The 19,579-nt window shown below is 57.1% G+C and overlaps 1 protein-coding gene across 18 annotated transcripts in view; it reads right to left on the reverse strand.

Annotated features, from left to right (window-relative positions):
- EPB41L1 (erythrocyte membrane protein band 4.1 like 1) overlaps nt 1-19,579 on the reverse strand; it is a 68,362-nt gene that overhangs the window by 11,324 nt on the left and 37,459 nt on the right. For 7 of the 18 annotated variants that reach the window (XM_064674450.1, XM_064674449.1, XM_064674448.1 and 4 more), the window contains 15 exons: nt 18,854-19,046; nt 18,016-18,180; nt 15,383-15,487; nt 15,263-15,305; nt 14,526-14,601; nt 14,173-14,391; nt 13,997-14,084; nt 13,550-13,702; nt 12,702-12,799; nt 12,389-12,564; nt 11,818-11,966; nt 11,254-11,289; nt 9,234-9,425; nt 7,888-7,986; nt 718-3,291 (listed from right to left, as the gene is read on the reverse strand). In XM_064674450.1, coding sequence (XP_064530520.1) covers nt 718-3,291; nt 7,888-7,986; nt 9,234-9,425; nt 11,254-11,289; nt 11,818-11,966; nt 12,389-12,564; nt 12,702-12,799; nt 13,550-13,702; nt 13,997-14,084; nt 14,173-14,391; nt 14,526-14,601; nt 15,263-15,305; nt 15,383-15,487; nt 18,016-18,180; nt 18,854-19,027 — 4,347 coding nt within the window. In that variant the 5' untranslated portion in view covers nt 19,028-19,046. The remainder of the gene's footprint in view (nt 1-717; nt 3,292-7,887; nt 7,987-9,233; nt 9,426-11,253; nt 11,290-11,817; nt 11,967-12,388; nt 12,565-12,701; nt 12,800-13,549; nt 13,703-13,996; nt 14,085-14,172; nt 14,392-14,525; nt 14,602-15,262; nt 15,306-15,382; nt 15,488-18,015; nt 18,181-18,853; nt 19,047-19,579) is intronic. The other 11 variants (XM_064674459.1, XM_064674451.1, XM_064674453.1 and 8 more) reach the window with 6 other exon arrangements.

Here is a 19,579-nt window from a genome sequence, read left to right on the forward strand (position 1 = left end):
TGGCAGCACAGCCCTCGGCTGCACTCATACTGCAGAGAGAAGCACTTAGTAAAACAGCACTGAGACCTGGGAGACCATTGGAACAGCAGTCTTTAAATTCTCTTCTTTCAGGCTGGATTTTACTGATGGGTCAGATAAATCCTTTTCTCTCCCATTTAGTTCCTGAAATTTGCTCTGGATTAGAGAAAAGGGTTAGTTGTAAGGAAACGAACTCTGCAGGAGCTGATCTAGCACCCACAAGAACAAGGAAAGCTACTTCATCACCCAACCACCAGCTTGCTGAAGACAGGGAAGGGTGGGGAGGCTGGTGAGCCAAGCAAGAAGGGGTATCAACGTAGGAAATGCAAGGGTGAAGCTGAAAGCATGGACACGCTGCTGCCGAGGGGTGCGTGCCCGTGACAGTCGCAGCTCCTTCAGCCACCCACCGTCGCCCTTTTCGGCTCCTGGACATGAAGCTTGGCTGCCTGCTCTTGGGTTTAGCGAGCGGCATTCTCCAGGGAGCCAAAATGTTCAGGGATCGCAAAACAAAAGCTGAGGAACCAACCGGGCAGCAGGTCTGCATGCAGCCAGTAAGCCTGACCACACACACAGACAGAAAGGACAGGGATGCAAAGCGCCTGCTGTAAGTCAATGGATGTGTGAGGAGCCACTGGACATAGTCAGAGAGCCACAAAACATGCGCATGAATGTCCCGTTCGGACAGTTCATTGGAGTTACCATGGCCTCAGCCAGGGTGAGCTCGCAGCCAGAGTCGGGGGAGGCCAGATCAGCATTGTCTTCTTTGTGCTCCAGATCAACAGAGAGATCTTCCTTCGGGGAGTGAGGCTGGGAGATGTCTCCTGAACCAGACCCTTGCCCAAGGGCCAAGGAGCTCACACTGGACACAGGTTCCACTGCTGGTGGTGAGGCGAGGCAGGTGCTCAAAGGCATGTCCTGTGCCAGACCTGTCTTCCCTTCCGCTTTCGCTGATGTCCGAGCTTCAGGCACCCGCTCTTGTCCCTCCTGGGCCTCCCTTCGCTCCACTTCATTTTGCTCGAACATCTTTATCTTAGAGGCCACAGAGGTTTTCCCGTAGCTCTTGCTGTCCTCCCAGCTTCCTGGGGCCACGTTGACATCTCTGTGCCCCTGGGACACAGCACCTGCCTGCCCAGCCACGCACACCAGCGACTCAGGCTCTGTTTGATGTGTCCCACCACTCACTTGCAGCTCTTCTCCACCTTCATCCACCAAGGCGGAGAGCCGGAACGTCTCACTTCCTTGGCACAATCCTAATACAGGGGACTGGAAGTGTGAGACGTCAGCAACTTCTTTGGGAAGAGAGTCATTCTGCAGTGGTTGCCCTGGAGCTAGGTCACTGGCCCTGGTGGTTTCTCCTACTGTTGGGCTCCTGCCCTGCAGATCTTGTCCCACATTAAACTCTGAGTCCCAGTGTGGCTCCTGTGCTTTGGGATCAGCAATGTGGAGCAGCTCCCCAGCCATGGAACCCTCTTGGGGCAGGTCTCTCATGATGGCCTCTGTCTGTTTTTCTGGTTCTTCTGCTTGGGGTGGTAGCTCTTTCACACCAGGGCTTTTATCTTGGGGCAGTTCTTCCATCTCACAGCCTTCATCTCCAGTCAGCTTCCCTGATGTGGGCCCCAAACCTTGGAAGAACTCTTTTATCGTGGGTTTCTCCTCCTGCAGTGGCACTTTGGGGGCAGGGACTTTGCTCTGTACTGTGGCAGGGTCCATGTCCTGAGCCACCTCTCTGGTGGCTGTGTCTCTGACCTGGACTGACTCTGCTGCAATACCTGTGTTTTGGAGTGGTTCTGCTGCACCAGGACTTGTTCCTTGTTGTGGTTTCCATGAGGTAAATCCTGTATCTTGGTGTTGTTCTACAGATTCAGGATCAGTTTCCCTGGGTAGTGCCACCTCCACGGAGGGGCCCATACCCTTGGGCATGCCCACCCCTCTCACAGGGCTGGTGTTCTGGGACAGCTCTGTGCCCTTGGGCTTGGTGCCTGGAGCTGGATCCACAGGGACAGGGCTGGATTGCTGGGGAATGGGTGAAGGGGCAGGAGCACTGGGTTTATTTCCCTCCAACCCCACAGTGTGAGCATGGCCTGGCCAAGACACAGCTGAGAGAGGAGACTTGGTCTCTATCTCTTCCATCTGAAGAACCACTCTGGCACTTTCCTCCTTGTCACCATCTGCTCCCAAGAGCTCCTCCCCTGCTGTGCACTGTGCTGGGCTCCCTCTGCACTCCTCAGCCCTGTGGCCATCCCCTGCCAGGCCACATGGCTTTAGGCCTCTCACTGGGCTCTGCAGCTCTGTCTCCTCTGGTCCCACCTCCTGGGAACACAGCAGGGCTTCACTTCCTGCAGGTGCTCCATAGCTGGGCATCCCAGCAGATGCTTTCTCTGGCTGCAGGGACAACTCCTTCTCCCACCCTGAGAGGGTACGTCCCACCAGGCTGGTCCCGTCACAGCCCATCCTGGGCTGCTCTGGTGCTCCGGTAGGTTTTCCAGACACTGCCCTGTGCTGGTGACTTGCTGAAGAAGGGGGTTGGAACCCTTCTGCTGCAGGTGTTGCGTGCCCAGATCCCTCCCTGGACGTGTTCACTGTGGCTTCTGATATTTCCTCCAAGCCAAGCCACTCACTAGTGTCCAAGGCAAGTTGTGTTTTACTGTCCTTCTCCTCTCCCTCTGGATCTCCTAAGTAGATGATCCTCTGGGTCGCAGAAGTCTCTGAGCTGTCATCTCCAGCCTTCACTTTGGTTTTCAGGAGCTCTGTGGCTGTGCCTGGCACTCTGGCCTCCTGTTTCCTGGAGGCTGCAGAAGCATGCTCATTGGAGAGCACCTTGCCTTCTCCCTTGGGATGCTCTGGCCCTAAAATCTTGGCCCTTTGTCTCTCTTCAGGCTGTTGACAGGGCTTGGGCAGCCCCGGCTCACCACTGGCTGCTCCTTCACCCTGGGGCTCCTTCTCTGTGCTGTCAGTGGGCAGATGTGCTGTCTCTGGGCTGTCTCTGCTTTCCTTCTCATAGATCTCATCCTCCCAGACAGACTCAAAATCCTCGGGACTGGCAATCATTTTGACTCTCTTCCGTGTGTCCAGGGCTGCAGCTGAGGGCTCTTCCTGGCCTGTCACTTCCTTGGCTTTCCCTACTGCCACCTCCACCTTCAACAGGCTCACACTTGTGTTCACCTCCGAGGTACCTGCACGTGATTCTTCCTTCTTGACTCCCAGAACTTTCCTCAGAGCTACTGCTTCCAGCCTAGGGGCTTCTCTCTCTATAAATACCCAATGCTCTGAGCCCTGCATTGCAATTGGAGCAAGAAGAGTTAAATGCATCAGACACACCGTACCCAACTGCTGCTGGCACAAGTAGCACGGCTGGTCTGCCTCACACAGCAATGGCTACGTCATTATTATTATAATTCTAATTAGTAGTATTAGTAGTAGTGTTCTCAATGCTATAGTTGAAACAGGGTCTATACAAAGATCCTGGCAACTTGCTGATGGAGATAGGGACTGAAAACAAGGGGCTGATGCCATGATAGGGAATAAGCCACTGTCTCCAGCTGGCACCCCCTGCTTTCAGCTGGCTATAGCAATTCCCAGGGGTGAGATTTCATCGGAAGCAAGGGTCTGTGTTTTGGGTAGCTTCACTCTCAGCTTCATCCACGTGCCCTAAGAATATGTCAGACTGCCAACAGCATGAGCAAGGAAAGAAACCACCTTTAGCCATCAGAAAGGCCCTTTCCCCTTCCTACCAGATGCTGCAGCTCAGATTCCCCCCAAAGTCCATCCCTCCTTTCCAGCTCATCAGGGACATCTCCAGAAGCCATAACTGAGCAGAGGTTTCCAGCAATGCTGAAACCAAGCAGTTCAGAAAATGTAACCTGTAAAAGGTTACCTGTCAAGTGTAAAAGACCACGGGTTTGGCAGCTGAGACAGGTATGGGGGCTGCAGCAAGGACCAAGCAAAGGCTGTGAAGCGTCCCGCAGCATGGACACAGCAGGAATGTGGCACACCACACCATGTATCTGTGATGTTGGTGGGGGGATACCAGGTCACTGCTGCTATGGACACCTAGTACATCCCATGTTTGTCCTGCAGGTCAGCAGAAGACTTCATGAGTGCCAAGAACGAAGCACTGTTAAAATCCAGCCACTTCTGGAACAGCCAGTAGAACATAAACCACAGGAATATAGTGGCAGGAGAACGTGTGCACCATGAGGCAGCCCAGCGGCCTCCGCAGCTGCCCCAGGGAGCACACATGGGGGCAATGCTGGGGGCTCACTGTGGGGCTGGCACTGCCCACGGCACAGCCTGCCCGGGCAGAGCTGCCTGCAGCAGAGGCAAGGATGGCCCTTGGGGGCACCAGGATGCGCTCCAGTCCCAGTGAGGGGGCTAGCTACCCACTCCCTGCTAAAATCAGGAACAATAATCCATGGAAATGTGAGCCATGACCCATTCAGGAAGAATGTTTGGAGCAGTTGCATCCAAAATGGAAACCTAGTGACTTATACTGGATAATGGGAAACACACGGGCAGAGGGGAGCAGAGCCAGAGGGAAGGTAAGAGAAGATAACATCAGAAGAGAAAGAAAGGAAAACCAGATACTAGTGGTAGGGCTTCCACAAGGAAATAGGTGAAAGTCCCTGGCAGAAAAATGCCTTTCCCAGCTCCTGCCTTCTTTACCAGCTGCCAAAGGAAGCACAGATCCCTCAGCACGGTGCCCCAGGTCTTGCCCTGCAGCACCCTGCAACAGCCCCTCTGTCTGTCCCCATGCCCTGGGCTTTGCCAAGAGCCTGGCAGCCCCTGAAAATCCCCCTGAGTACCTGCAGAGAAGCACATAGGGGGCTGTGCTGGGGTACAGCCTGCTAGTCCCCAAGTAAACACCCAGCCCTCTGAGGGCGCGGAGGTGCTGGCTCCTTGCAGTGCCAGGACAGGTATGGGGTTGGCCCTGTGCACTGCCAGCTGTGCTCCTCGCAGGGCAGGAAGGGCACCCTCCTCCACCAGTGGCAGATGGATCCTTGCCAGGGACTCTGCCATGGCAACTGCACCCTGCCATGGCCAGGCCACCCTGCTGAGCAGCCAGGTCTGAAGCAGACCCATCCCTCCCACCTCCCCACAGCATCGCTCGCATGAGCCTCTCCCATATTCCATCACGGTGCGCTTTCAAGCACCATCTGCTCTCCAGGTCCCTTCCTCCAGACCTGCCTCCAATGCAGATTTTGTTTCTTCTTAGTCTGCGGAAATCACAATAGAGCGCGTTGGTGCCTGTCACAAGCACCAGGCTGCACCTTGGATGTTCACAGCCAGGTCTGACCTGTAACGGCAGCATCATCCCTAACTGGGCAGCTTGCTGGGCTGCTGGGATGCCCAGGCTGGTCTCTGGTATTCCCTCAGCACATCCTTCCATTCAGCAGCGATGCTCATGGGCAACTCAGCCAGGAGACTGCTCACTTTCCTGAGGGTGCAGCAGTTTCTCTCCTGCTCCTGCCCTGTGGTCCCACTGCTGAACCTTCTCTCAGCCAGGACAAGGATGGACAGGTTGTGGGCATACGTACAAATTTCTTCAGCAAAGCCCTCTCACACCTCTTCTCCAGCTGTAAACCAGTCTTTTGGAGGAGACCTTCCCTGGGCAAAGATGAATTTCTTTGGGCTGCTTCTCTGAGTTAAGGCCTGAGATAGATAGCCTGGAACAGTGTCTTCATCCATGATAGCACCTCTTCACCAGTAAGGAATACCCCAAAGCTTCAGATTTATTTCTAAACCAGCTTCCTTCTCCTCAGACTCTTGGGTGAGCCCAGTCCAAGGGAACAGTCAGGTACTCTGTGGTGTGCGGGAGTAGTTGACTGAACTCTGCTCTGGAGGGCTCAATGCCAGCTCTGGCCACAGCTCTGGTTCCACAGCTTGTGGCAGCCCTTGTGTCTCCAGAGCCTGAGGACTCTTGGAGCAAATATCTGGATACTTGGGCATGTCCTCCAGCAAAGCAGAGAACCTGTGGAGCTTTGGAGGTCCATGGGCTGGCAAGACAGAGTATGTGCCAAGGCAGAGCTGAGGCTCAGAAGTGATGATACTGGAAAGGGTCTGTCCATAGACCAACCTTGACTTCCCAAGTGACAATTTACTTTCACACTTCCCTGCCCTCTCTCCCCTCAAATCATCTGCTCTAGGAACAGGAAGGCCATTCCCACTGTGGCCTATGCATCACAGGAGAGTAAGCTGATAGAGTGGGAAGAGGTGACATCAGGGAGCAGAGACAGCCTTTGCCCCTGCCAATGAGGGCCACAACCTGGGAGAGCCCAGGGCATGCAGGAGGCTTCTCCCTTCAGATCCTTCAATGTCTCTTCTGTTCTTTGCTCTCAGAAGTCTCAGCTCACCCAAGAGGAAAGCACAAGCCTTGTGGCAAGAATGAGGGAATCTGAGATGTTGAGACAACACACTGGGCTGCTTTACCACTTGAAGCTGGAGAGGCTCCTGGCACCTCACAGCACAACATTCCAGTCCTGCAGCAGCAGTGGGGATAGAGGGATGAAGGGAAGAGTCAACACGTATGGCTAGGGGTGATAGACCGCTTAACCTCAGTGGGCCTGAAGCCCATGGGAACTGAGGGACTTTCTGGCTGTCATGAGAGATCCAAGCTCTGCAGATGTGCTGTCCTCATGCCATCACCCTCTTGGGGCCATGAATTCCTCATGGAGACCACTGGTCAGGGGAGGACAAGTTCCCACATATCAACTGCTGAGTCTCAGTCACTGATGCCTGGAGAGAAATCACCGGTGAGGCCACCATGGCACTTGTAGATGGACACCTGGCACCCCAAGGGTTTCTGGGGAGCAGAGGACAAGACTCTGAATCCAGAGATGTGTGTGCACCTCACTTCTGCTGTTTCTGTCCTCCAGCTCTGAAATACTGGCACACAGAGAGTGCCAGCAATGAACAGGAGACACTGCTGCAGAGCCCTTACTGAAGCCCAAGGCTGTGCCCAAGCCTCCCTCACACCCATCTTGTCTCCTGGGGACTGCTCCAGTCAGCCCAGGTTCAGGCTCTTGCCCATGCTGGCAATTTCTGCACAGACAACGGGCGACGACAGGGAGCAAGAGTGCACTCAGCCTTGCCCCTGCCCCATCTGCCCCCTCTCCCACACTGCCTCTGCCCCTCCCTGGGCCGCTCAGGCCGGACGTGCTCCCCAGCACCACTGGGCCAACCCTTGGGGCCTGCAGCCAATACACCAGAACCAAGGCTCAAACACCAGCTTGCTTCTGCTCAGTGAAGGTACCACTCTTGGTCTCTGAAGGTCCAGGAAAACACCCCTTCATCTGAGATAAACTGGCACACAAGCAATGCCAAGAGCCCACGCTCCTCACCCATGGGCACCACGTGAGGACATGGATGGCAGTATGACCCTGCTGTGCGCAGGGATGAGTCCAACACACCTGATGCCTCCAAAGATGCCCTTCTTCAGGCTTCCTGGGCCCAGGGAACTCTGACTGAAGCCAAAGTGGAAGGAAAGCACAAGGGATTGCTAAGAACAGCTTGAGGCTGCCTGCCTGGACCTGGAGCAGCCACCAACAGAGTGCCTGTGTCATTGGGTCACCCTTGCCTTGGGACCCTCAACAGTGGGCTCCAGCACGGCCCCACACCCAGCAGGGCTGCACTGGGAGGTCTTTCCAGGGCCCCATCTCATATCCCAGCCAGAACAGTCAGGGGAGCAGGTTTCACCAATAGCCCTGTCCTGTGAGGGGTCCTGCCTGTCACCAGAGAGGGGACCCACCCTGGGGGGCAGCAAACAGCTGCTCTGCTAAGAGGGCACGAGCCCCCTTGGCAGGCTGGGGACTCCCACAGTGACAGGGGCAGAATGTGAAAGCAAGAAGTGGGGGGAGAGAGGATAGTGACAACCTCAGGAGAGGAGACAAGGCTTTTCTGCGTGAAAGACTCCATGCTTAGGGAAGGTCCATGCTCTGATGCAAAATCGTCTAGGGTGTCCTCTTCCATCGTCTGTGCCAGCACGGAAACCCCAGCACCCATGGGGAGAGAGAGAGACAGAGAGAGACAGAGACAAAGAAAGAAAGAGAGAATTTGAGAAGGAATGAAGGAACAAAGGGTGGGTAGGTGGGTGGATGGATGGGTAGATGCATGGACAGATAGACAGACAGAGGTCACAGCTGTGCCGGCTTTAGATGCTCCATTCACATCTCTGCACTTGATATATTTGATAGTAAAAGAGATGTGGGGTGAAGTCCCTCTTCCTCTTCACAGCCGAGCATTTTGATGAGGGGGGGCACAAGCCCACCCTGCAGCCCTGGGTCTCCGGTCAGTGCTGGGCACCAGCAGGCACACAGGCATGTCCCAAATCCCCTGCAGAGAGACCCCAGCCCAGCCACCCACAGTGCCCCAAGCCCTCCCCACAGCCCAGCCCCATGGCAAGGCTGTTTCGGGGTGAGGGGCAGCCAGGGCAGAGCAGCCTCTCTGTGTGGCATCCACCCTGCCCAGAGCCATGTGCTGCGGGCACAGAGATGCTCCTGGAGGGGAGAGCAAGGAGGAAGGGTCCCTGGCAGGGAGAGAGCATCCAGAGTGGCAGTGGGGACACTCTTGGCACACACTGCCTGCACCAAGCCCAGCAGGACCCCAGGCCACAGAGCACCCAACTGTGCCACATCCACATCACTCATGCAGCACTGGGGGCTTTGTCCTGGCATCCCAACTCCAGCACCCTCCTATCACTCCCATGGTCCCAGTGCAAAGCCAGCAGGCAGAACACCCAAAGGGGAAGATGTGAATGTAGAATGCCAGCACGGCATCACTCACCCTCCACCTCCTCGCACCACCCAGGTCCTGCTGCTGAGAGCACAACAGGGCACCTCTGTGCAGGTGCCTGGTCCCACTCTGCTCGAGACACCCTCAGGCAGAAGCTGCACCAGCACTGCCCTGCAGGCTGCTGGTGTGAGGGGTGAGGAAAACCCCATCTCATGGGCCAATAGAGCCACAGGTACTCCCAAAACACCCCCAGAGGAAGAGCTGTTCAGTCCCCTGCAATGCCCAGGCACACAGGGAGATTCCCACCAGCAGTGTAAAAATGGTTAGTGTGATGCAAAACTTAGAGACACCCCTCCCTGCACCCTGTGTCCCCAGCACGGCACTCCCACCGTCCCTCCTCGGGGCAGCACAGGAGCAGAGCCCCAGAGCTGAGGGACACCTCCCCACCGGATCCTGATCCCCTCTGTAAGAGAAGCAGCAGAACAAACCTCACTGGCCTTTTCAGGTGTTCCCTTTGGCGTTTCATCCTCATGCTTGGGTGAGGAAGAGGCTGGTGAGGAAGGCAGCCTCCTGTCCCGGTCCCTGTGAACCAGCTTGCTATTGGGCTCCTTTAGGGTCCGCTTCAGCTCATTAATGCTGGCCTGATGCTTCAGCAAAACATCCTCTGGCTTGTCTAAAAACTTGGGAAGGAGAGAGGAAAGGAGAAGTGATTAAAGCAGCAGCCAAGGCCAAAGGGATGAGCAGGGGCACTGGGCTAGAATTTAGTCTCAGTAGCCAAATGAGGAGCATGTTGGAGACCCCTGGTCTGCAGGTCTCACTGCAGGGGGAGCAGCTCTTTCACTGCAGGAAGCAGCAGAAAGGCAGCATAGAGCCAAATACACATGGCAGGGGAAGGGCATGGCATGTCCTGGCAGCATCTTCAGGACTCCACGTCCTCCTGGCTGAGGACAAACTAAGCCTCCTGGAGAGGAGAGTGGGCTCTCCCTTGGGATCAGCAAGGGATGGGGCCCCGTTGGAAACACCAGCAGCCTCCTCTGCTCCTCTCTGGCACCAGGCTCAAAGGAAGCCCCAGGCTCTGTCCCAGCAGGGCAGGTGACCAACATTTCCAGCAGAGCTGCTCTGAAATGGGCTCTGCCAAAGGGCTGGAGGTCAAGGCCTGGGCAGGGATGTCCAGCATGGATCCAAGCCTGGATCCCCATGGACCAGCCTGGGGTGGGGTGGGTCTGACCTGCTGTGGAGAGAGGACAGCTCAGACTGTTCTAGTGCAAGGTGGGGTTCAGGTGTTAGAGCAGGACATAGCGAGGACCCAGGCGCCAGGGTGGCCCCCTCGTCCTGCCACAGAGGTGGGCAAACCAGCTCCGAGCAGGAACCCTGGTTTCTGCTTCCAACTCAAATTCAAACCTCTTCTGAGGTTTGAAAGGAGGCACCTAAATACCTCCCTAGTACCTCGTCAGCAACAGCCCAGAGACCCACGAGAGTCTCAGGAAAAAGTCCACCAAATTTTCCAGATCCCAAAGGCTCAGCACAACTCAGGAAAACTCCCGACCTGGACCCACATGTGTGAGCCATGGAGAGCTCAAGTGTGCCCACCTCTGGGCTCAGGGTGTGCCGGGCCAGGGCGCAGCACATGCACATGCAGTGGGGAAGCAATGAGGCGGGTGGGGGGCTGGGACCAGTGCCCACTGCCCACTGCCCTGGCGGGGTCTGCCCCTGTGGTGCTGAGCAGGATGGTGAGGCTGTGTGGTGCCAGCGTGGACAACCACATCACGTAGCCATGCTTGCTCCCATCAACAGCTGCAGCGAGGACCTACATCCCACTGTAACTGGAGGGGAAACTCCCAGGGAGCAACTGTGGATTTTAGGCCAGGATGAATCATTCCTGATGGGGCCACCGGGGACATGGCAGTTTGTACAGAGAGGGCTCAGCTTCCCTATTCTCTGCTCAGCCCATTCTCAGGGTGGACAGACACTAGGTGGGTGCCAGTGCTGGCCCCTTGGGGCAGCTCAGAGCCCCTTTGCCCCATGAGGGTGGGATGGCAGCTGCAGCGCTGTGGGGAGCCCCAGCCTGGCACTCATGGGGAGTGGGGGGCTGCAGGAGAGTGGAGCCACTAGGCAGGGGAGTGATGAGTCAGTTTGGGTCAGGCAAGAGCAGAGAATGGGTCAGGGTGGCAGCGGGAGCGATGGGACCAGCTGCACAGGAGACACAAGGCAAGGATATGGCAGGGTCAGTAACACAAACAGAAGCCAGGTCACCCCAATGGGCCAAGGGCTTTCCTGCCCCTGGGAGGGCTCACAGGTAGGATCAGGACCACCTTACTTAGTGGGATAGAAGATGCCACGTGCGCTGGGCTGATCCCCAGCTGTCTGTTCATTGGGCTCCTCCAGCACCCAACCCCCTGCCTGACGCATCTTGTATTCCAGTAAATAGGGTGACACATGGAGTTGTTTTGGGAAGGATGGACAATATGATGCACCAATGAGGACTAAGATACTCCAGACAGAGAATACCTCCTGCTTGTGCCTGGGGGTTGTTTCGTGCTCCAGCTGGCAGCAAAGAGAGGGTTAAAAGTAACCAGCAGGTTACGAAGGAATTTGTCACAAACATCACAGTTAAGTTGATGGGCTGGTAGGGACACCCTCTCCCCTCGAAGTGGGGCTGAAATGGGCTGGGACAGCCCAAGGACCAGGGCAGGCAGTGGGTGGGCTGTGCACGGGCAGTGGGGGAAATGAGCGGGCACCCATGTTCCTGGCCTGTCCCCATCCCCATCCCTGTCCCAGACTGGGACTGTTCCCAGATCTGGCCCTGCCTGGGGAGGAGCCTTTAGATCACCTGGAGGGCTCTGGGGACTCAGTTAAACCAAACCCCTCTGACAGCCTCACTTCCACGACTGGGGCCAAGAGCCATATCCCAGGGGTCCCCCCAGCCTGGGGCTCAGCTGACACAGGCAGGGCTGCAGGGTACTGTGCACCGAGGTGACCCTTCCTGCCTGCAGCCCAGCCCTGCTGCCTGTGCTTGGTCCCCTGTCTGCCTACCCCTCCACCCCCACCCTCCTCTGCCCACCTCGGCTGTACCTTCAGCTCCTTGATTTTCGTCGGGGTGGTCACCTCCTCATCCTCCATTTCAGACTGCCTCCTGCTGCCAAACTCACCGTCCTCGTCCTGCTTCTCACCCTCCGCCCCAGCATCATGGTTCTCGCTGACGGAGGCTGGACGTGAGAACTCTGCCCGTGGGGGAGAGCCTGGGTCACTGCAGCCCTGCCACCCCCATTCCTCCCCCATTCCCCCACCCCCTGCCCCTACCCTGCTAGCTCTTACCTGGAGATCAAGGAGCCCCAAACGCCCTGCAGCAGGGACAGATGGTCCCAGGTGTCCTAAGGCACAGGGAGCCGGGGGGAAGGTGTCCCCAAGCTGCCCAACCCCAGCCCTGCCATATCCCCCTGCTCACACACAATCTGAGCAACCACTTGGGGTGGGGATAGACCCTCTGCCATGGGGATGCAACTGGGGACAGCCCCCAGAAGGAAGCCCAATGCTGCTGTGACCCTGCTCAACTCAATGAGGCAAAGTAGAACCGAGCCGAGCAGCACCCCACTGCTCCCGCCAGCGGACCAATCTCCCTCCCCCTCCCCAATTTGGGGCATACCTCCATCAAGGCTGCGAGACATGGTGTACCGTTTGCTGGAAGAGCGCTCGAAGAACGGAGCTGGGCGGTCGATGAGGGCACTGGCCTGTCGCGTCTGCGCCTGCGTCCGCCCACTGTACCGAAACTTGGAGCCCATCACCAGGAAGCCCTTGGGGGGTGGCTCTGGGGACACCAGCCTAGGGGTCAGAGGGGAAGAGGGGCATCAGCAAACCCCAGTCAGGCCCCCCGGCACTGTGCCCCACATGTACCCACTGCAACAGAAGCAGAAGCATGTCTGCCTCCCAGAAGGGAGGCCTGGAGAAGGTGTCCTCACCTGAAGAAGGTGTGATGCTCTATGCAGACCTTCCAGAGCCGCTTGGCTGAGCGGTGGTTGGGCAGCTTGAAGCCAATGGTGCTCTCAAACTGTTCATACTTGGGAGAGACGGATATAGGCTGTTACAGGCAGATCCTGCCCTAGGGGACATGATGGGATAGGACCTTGCCAAAGCCCTCAGGCTCCCCTGGCAGGAGCCATGACCATACAAAAAAACCCCAAAAGTCTTCTTCAAAGCTGTGCTGGGAAGGTCCATGCCACTCAGCAGGGTGATGGGATCACTGCCCACGTCTCTGGCCTAAGCACTTCCCTCAGCTGTAAATGGCTTTTCAGTGCAAGATGAATTCCTCCAAGAAACAAAAGCTTTTACAGCTGTTTTGGTGTGAGGGTATCACTCTCCCTTTCAGATGTGCTGCCGTTCCAGCCTGCTGGAAGACCTGGGTGGAAATGCATTCTCCTACCAGTGCACATAGAAGAGTAAAAATAAAGTCTGAAAATGAATGAAAAAAACTCCTGATGTTTTTTTTGTGAAGACACGCCAAAAATGGCCCTCAACTTCCCTTCCTGGGCAAACTCCCCACACCAGCAGGGTCATGGTGTATGTCAGGTAGGGATGGGAACCTGGGGTCCCTCAGCTGCTGAAGTCACGAGAGCATAGACAAGAAAATCCACGCCACAGGAGATGTGCTCTCTTGGACAGTGTGGTCATTCATGTGGGACCCTTGGGACAGAGGCTGGAGCCAGGTGAGGACATCCCCACCATCAGCCCCAGTGCCCACCATCAGCCCCAGTCCCACAGGACAAGCACTCTGCTGTGCCCCAGGGCTGCATGGGCACCTGGCACCCACCTCACCCGGGCGGATCTTGATGTAGAAGTTGCTCCTCTTGTAGGAAATTTTAAGGATCTTGGGCCAGGCGAAGCGGTTGATGCGCAGCCGGTCCCTGTAGATGAGGAGGCCGTTGGCGCAGACGCCCAGCATGATGTCAATGCCCTCTGAGTCCTGGAGGAGGGAAGGGGACAGGAGGGAACAGTTCAGTTAGCGAAGTAAGAACCAGCCTGGCCAATAGTGCCATGCTCCCTCCTGCTAGGAGCTACGGGGGCCCTGAACCCCAGGCTGGTTGATCTCTGGAGCTCCTCTGGTCCAACACGGGGACACTCAGAGCCACCTAGAGCCATGCCAGGAGTGTGTCCTCACTGAGCCTTCACTCTGGGAGGAAGGGGTGGGCAAGAGGGGTGTGCAGGAGCAGGGTGGGATGGTGCTGACCATGGCTCTGGGAGCCCCATGGTCCCATACCTTGGCATGGTGCAGGTCCACCCCATACATGGAGAGCTTCTTGGCATTCTCCAGGAAGTGGACCTCTGCTTCCCCAGGGGTCATTCCGCTGCAGGGAAACAGAGAGGGGGACATGTAGGCAGGTGCCCCACCAGGTGAGGGCCAGCTCTCCAGTGCCATCCCCTCTTGGAGCTCACCGGTAAGTCTTGTGCAGCTCCATGATGCGTTCCTCCAGCTCCCGTGTCTGGTTGGGGGCGAAGCGGAGCTCGCTGACATAGTTGCCCACGTGCTCTTCGGTGTCGTGGTCGCCCAGCTCGGCCTGGACAGCATAAGAGCCCAGCAGGGCATGGGTGACGAAGGAGCAGGGCAGGCGCCCCGTGATGATGTCTGCACGGAGCTGCAGGCACAGGTAGTATCTGCAGGAGGGGGGAGAGGGTGAGAGTAGGGTGAGGGCATGTGCCTCCTGAGCAGGCTGGGGGTACCTGGGAGGGAGACGTGTGCCCCTCAATGCAGGCCGGGGCTCCCCAGGAAGGAGGTGTGTGGTCCCCACCTTGTGATGTCCTCTGTGAGCTGGGCAGGGTCTGGAGGGTAGAACTTCACAGTGAAGGCAAAGTTCCAGGGCCCACCTAGAGAGGGGAGAGGGCAGTCAGGACAGCACCCGTAGGGCTGCACACAGGGTGTAGAAGCATCCATGCATTCCCTAAGCCTGCACAAGGCAGGGACAGGGGGCTGCAGAAGCTGCTTGGAGCACAGCCCTTGGGATACCAGCATGACCTGGTTAATCCTTCCCAAACGGCTGGGGAGAGAAAAGCATCACAACTTCAGAAGCCATCAGCTCCTGATCATTATCACAGCATCACTGTCACAGCAAAAGCCTCCTGTGTCCCAGAAAATGACACCTTGGACTATAGGTGTCATTTCTGCCATCCCAGCAATGCAACACCATGGGCAAAGGCCCCAGGACCTGTCCCAGCAAGGACCCCCACTTTTTCCCCCCGTCCCCCTCCTCCCTGCTCAGGGCAAGTGATGCTCAGAGAGGCACCATGTCTCAGCTCTGGTGGCACAGATGAGGTCCTTTGCCCCCCAGTGCCTCTCATGAGTAAGAGGAGAGGTGGGTAACACTTAGCTGAATGAGCATCAGCATCCCTGTCCCCAGGCCAGCTGGCAAAGGTCCTCTCTAGAGCAGGTGAGAAGGGGACACACTGTAGGACAGCCACAGCTGAGCTATCCTGGAGCTCCATGGGATACCCCCGGGCTGGGAAGGATGGACCCTCCCTGGGCACTTACTGCGGATCTGCTTCTTGATCTCCTTGGAGGGGTCCAACCAGTTCTGCAACAAGGAGACAGCTGGTCAGGGGGGTCCCCACCATGCAAGGGGCAGCTGTAGAGGGACCCCGCTGTGCTCACCTTCTGGCTGTCTGAGTCACAGAAGGTGAGGCCAAAGTAGTCCTTCTCCAGGAGGTTGAGGTGCTCGCACACCATGTCAAAGAGGACCTGGCCTCGGGCGTGTTTCTGTCAGAGACATGGAGAGGCTGATGGTGAGCTGGTTCAAGGGAGACCCTTCAGGTGACCCCTAAAAGGTGCTCTCATCTGGCAGTGGGTTTCACCATGCCCCATCCCTGCAGCCCTGGGATCACCTGGGCTTTGCACCACTTTGGGGACACCCAGGTGGTCCCTGGGCTGCAGGGATGGGCTGCTGGTGGTAGCAGTGGTGGGATTCCCAAGCAGAGCATGGACAAATGAGAGCCACTAAGAGCCCAGGCCATGTGCAGCAACAGAGGGCACCCTCGGTATAAACAAATCCCAGAATGGTTTGCATTGGAAGTGACCGTAAAGATTGTCTAGTTTCACCCCCCTAACATGGGCAGGGACACCTTCCACTAGACCAGGTTGCTCTAAGCCCCATCCAACCCAGTCTTGAACACTTTGAGGGATGGGAATTCCCCTGAATTTCTCTTTGTTACTGGTGGCAGTGAGGCCCAGGCTCCCTCATGGACACTGAAGAACAACCCTTCCCACGTGTGTATCTCCCCGATTTCCAGCCTGGCAGCTCCCATCTCCAATCTCCCCTCTCCAAGACATCCATTTACTGGAGCACCTTTACCAGATGCCCCCTAGGATGGCAGCACAGCACAGCAAGCAGCACAGCACAGGCTCCTGCTTGCCCTCCAAAGCTTTTCCAGTACTTGCCATCAACTTTCCTGGGTCTCCTCCCTCCTTCCAACTTGGATTTGAAGGTAGGGGCTCACCCATGGCACATGCTGGGGTGTCACACTGAACAGTTTTACTCCCCCATTTGATTTTGACTGAATTAAGGTTTAATTAAAACACAGGGAAAAGGCACAATTATTCCAACAGTGTCTGCCAGAAAAAAGAAGAAATGCAGCACTGGACTTTCTACCCCTAACCCTGTCCTCTGTGCCCCAGATGGCTTTTTTGGAGAGCAGCACCTGTCTAAAAGTTGACCCCATTCTTGGGCAATGTGGCAAGGGGTATTGCTCTGCTCTGCTCTGCCAGCACCTGTGACCTGAGATTCTCCTGGCATCCCCGTTTGGTTGGCTAGTGCTCTGGGAAGAGCCAGGGGAAAGATGACCCCACTGGGGCTCATGAGCCACCCTTGTGCCCTGTCAGCTCCCTGAGGTGCTCTGCTCCTTTCCTCCTTTGGGAAGTCTTTTATCTTGCTGCCAACTCATCCTTCTACAGCTCTGTGAACAATTTTACCACTAAAGTGACAGCCAGGGCTGCTGGAGCACAGAGATCAAAGGCTCTGCTGCCTGTGCCATGGGCAGGGACATCCCCCCCCCGGCTTCCTCGGGGTGTTCCCTCCTCTCAGGCAGCCATACTCCCTACATTCATCAATCCCACGCAGCTGAGACCTGGATCAGCCAGGACCTGCATACAGATCCTCTCCATGCAGCCAACTTCAAGCTACTGACAGCAAACACCCGTGTACCTACTTGCCAGAGCAAGGGCAAAGGTCTCCCTGGAAAAGGCTCTCAGATTTCTGCTTCTGAACAACCTCAGCTTTTCATTTTTAAGCAAAGTTGCTAGTCCCTAAAAATGTCCCTCCCTCCCTCCGGGCTCATGGCGCACATTGGAGCAGCACTGCCTTCCCAGCCTGCAGGCAGGAGACAGAAGGAAGTGCTGGAGATGGAACAGCTGCTCCCTCCGTCCCTCACTGCAGGCACTGCCAGGCACCTCTCCCCTCCATTCCTCCCTGCAGGCACTGCCTGGTGTCTGTCCCCTCTGTCTCTCCCTGCCGTGACACCCACTACCAGGGAACAGTGCACACCCACGTACACCCGTGCGTGCCCATGCCATGTGCCTGTGATGATGCCTAACGAGCAGGTGCCCTCAGACCCAGAGCAGGGTGCTGGACCACCTGCCTGTGCACCCTGCCCTGCCTGCATGCACGAAGATGCAGCCACAAGGATGTCCACATGTGTTCACCCTCATGTGCACATGCACACAGGTGACACTACCTCGCTGTGTGCTCACTGGCCCACCAGCTCCATGGGGAGGGACAGCAAGGGAGAAGAAGATGAACACAGAGAAGATGGACACAAAACACACCTGGGGCAGCCAGGAGGGCCCCTGCATGTCACCTCCTTTGCACCGACATGTGTACAGATACCTGTGTGCACACACAACCCCTGCACACATGGGACAGCCAACACACCGTGCTCTGGAGGTGCCGCAGCCAGGCTGGTACCGGGTGTGTGGTGTACGCACTGTCAGGCAGAGCTCTACCCCCAGCCATAAAGTTTCCAATTTATACATTGTTTTTTGTTGTGAGTAGCTGCCAAATTTGCCTTCACTGGGCTGAAATTCCCTGCTGGGGTCTGTCTTTCCAGATTTTTTCCTTATGTTGAAATTTCAACTTAAATGGCTATTTCTGTGGATACTTTTCCCTAGGAGAGAGGTACTACAAAGCTACTTGCAAGAGGCCTGACATGAGGACTCGCTGGGCTGGGCAGATTCCCTGAGCTGAGAGTGTCCCCTCCTTGGTGCTAGCACAGCCCCTCAAAGCCAAGACTCACCTCCACCTCACACTCATACTCGGAGGCATCAAGCAGGGTCACCCTGCATAGGGCACTCTTCACTTTCTTGGTGGTTTTCTGGGGTGACTTCTGGGTCTTGCTGGGGGTTGTTTTGTCAGAGAGCCCATCTGTCTCACTGTAGTCCTTGTCCTCCATGTCTGTGCCCTGGAATGGGGAGACACAGAATGTTACCTGGCACCACCGCCAGGATGGACACACAGAGGGGGAAAGCCCTCCACAGCAGGCAGAAGAGGGCAGCCGGTGGCAGGGAGGCTGATGACCTCTTAGGAGTCCTCAGTCAAGCCTAGTTTTCCCAACCCACACTGCCAGCACAAGCCAGGTCCCTGGAAAATGGACACCTGGGGCCAGTTCAGCACCCAAAACCTCCTTGCCCAACAGCTCAGCTCCCTGGCAACTCTGCAGCCAATAGCGGGTGTGGCCACTGCTCCCAGCCCTGCCCAGGGCAGCTCAGCAGGGGACACGGGACCATTTGCTCCCTCCCTGTGCCCCGACCTGCACTGCCATTCCCAGCCCCGTCAGCATTCCAGGCTGCCGCATGGCTCTTTCTGCCTGTCCTGCCCTCCCTGCAAGGAGCTGTGGGCAAGGAGCTGGGCAGCTGTGCAGGCAGCTGGCAGAGCCACCACCACCCTGGCGGGGGGGGGCTCCCCTCCAGTACGTTCCCCTCGGGCACAAGGGATGTGCCCACTTCACTGGGCTCCTGCAGCCCCCGCACCGCAGCAAGGCCACAGTGACGGACAGCAGTGAGCGGTGGCACACCCTCTCCTCTGCTGCGCCTCCCCCTCCTGCCTCTCGTGGCACCTGTCTGTCACCCACTCACTGGCTCCATATTTCGGGCATCGGACTGTGCCCCGGGCTTCTCGTTGGCGTCGCTGTCCCGGCCGGTGGGGTTGGGGGCTGCGGTGGGGCCGTGGGCAGCCGCCTCCAGCTGCTGCTGCGGAGCCTCTTCCTGCGCATTCCTCACCTCCGACCCGGGACCCGTCTCCGTTGTCATGGCTGCTGGTCACCCCGCTCTGCCACCGCCACCCGAGGAAGAGACAGGAGGGGTCACTGAGGTCACACGGGCATGGACGATGTTGGCTAGGCAGCCAGCAGCTGGGATGCCCTGGCTGCACGGGAGCCTTGGGACAAGCCCATCTCTGTCCCACTGCCTGCATGCATGGATCCGCTGCCAGACCCCGGCTCCCTGTCCACTCATGGGTCCGCTGCCAGACCGCGGCTCCCTGTCCATGCACAGATCCACTGCCAGATCCCAGCTCCCTGTTCTTGCACGGATACTCTGCCAGACCTCGGCTCCCTGTACACTCATGGATCTGCTGCCCAGTGACAGGGACCCACCACAGGCAGGGCTTGGCTCATGCCCCATCTCTGCACTCACAGCGGGCAGTGAGGCTGCCCTGACCCCCTGCTCCCCCCTGCGCTGCACCCATAGGTACCTTCACTCATGTTTTTTAGGAGTGGGAGGAAAAACAAGGCTGTGAGTCACGGGAAAGCCTGCACTGACAAAGGAAATGACAAACATATTCCCATGGTCGGCGTGGGACCC

The sequence above is a fragment of the Pseudopipra pipra genome, chromosome 17 (assembly GCF_036250125.1).
Source record: "Pseudopipra pipra isolate bDixPip1 chromosome 17, bDixPip1.hap1, whole genome shotgun sequence".
In the NCBI taxonomy this organism is placed as follows: Eukaryota; Metazoa; Chordata; class Aves; order Passeriformes; family Pipridae; genus Pseudopipra; species Pseudopipra pipra.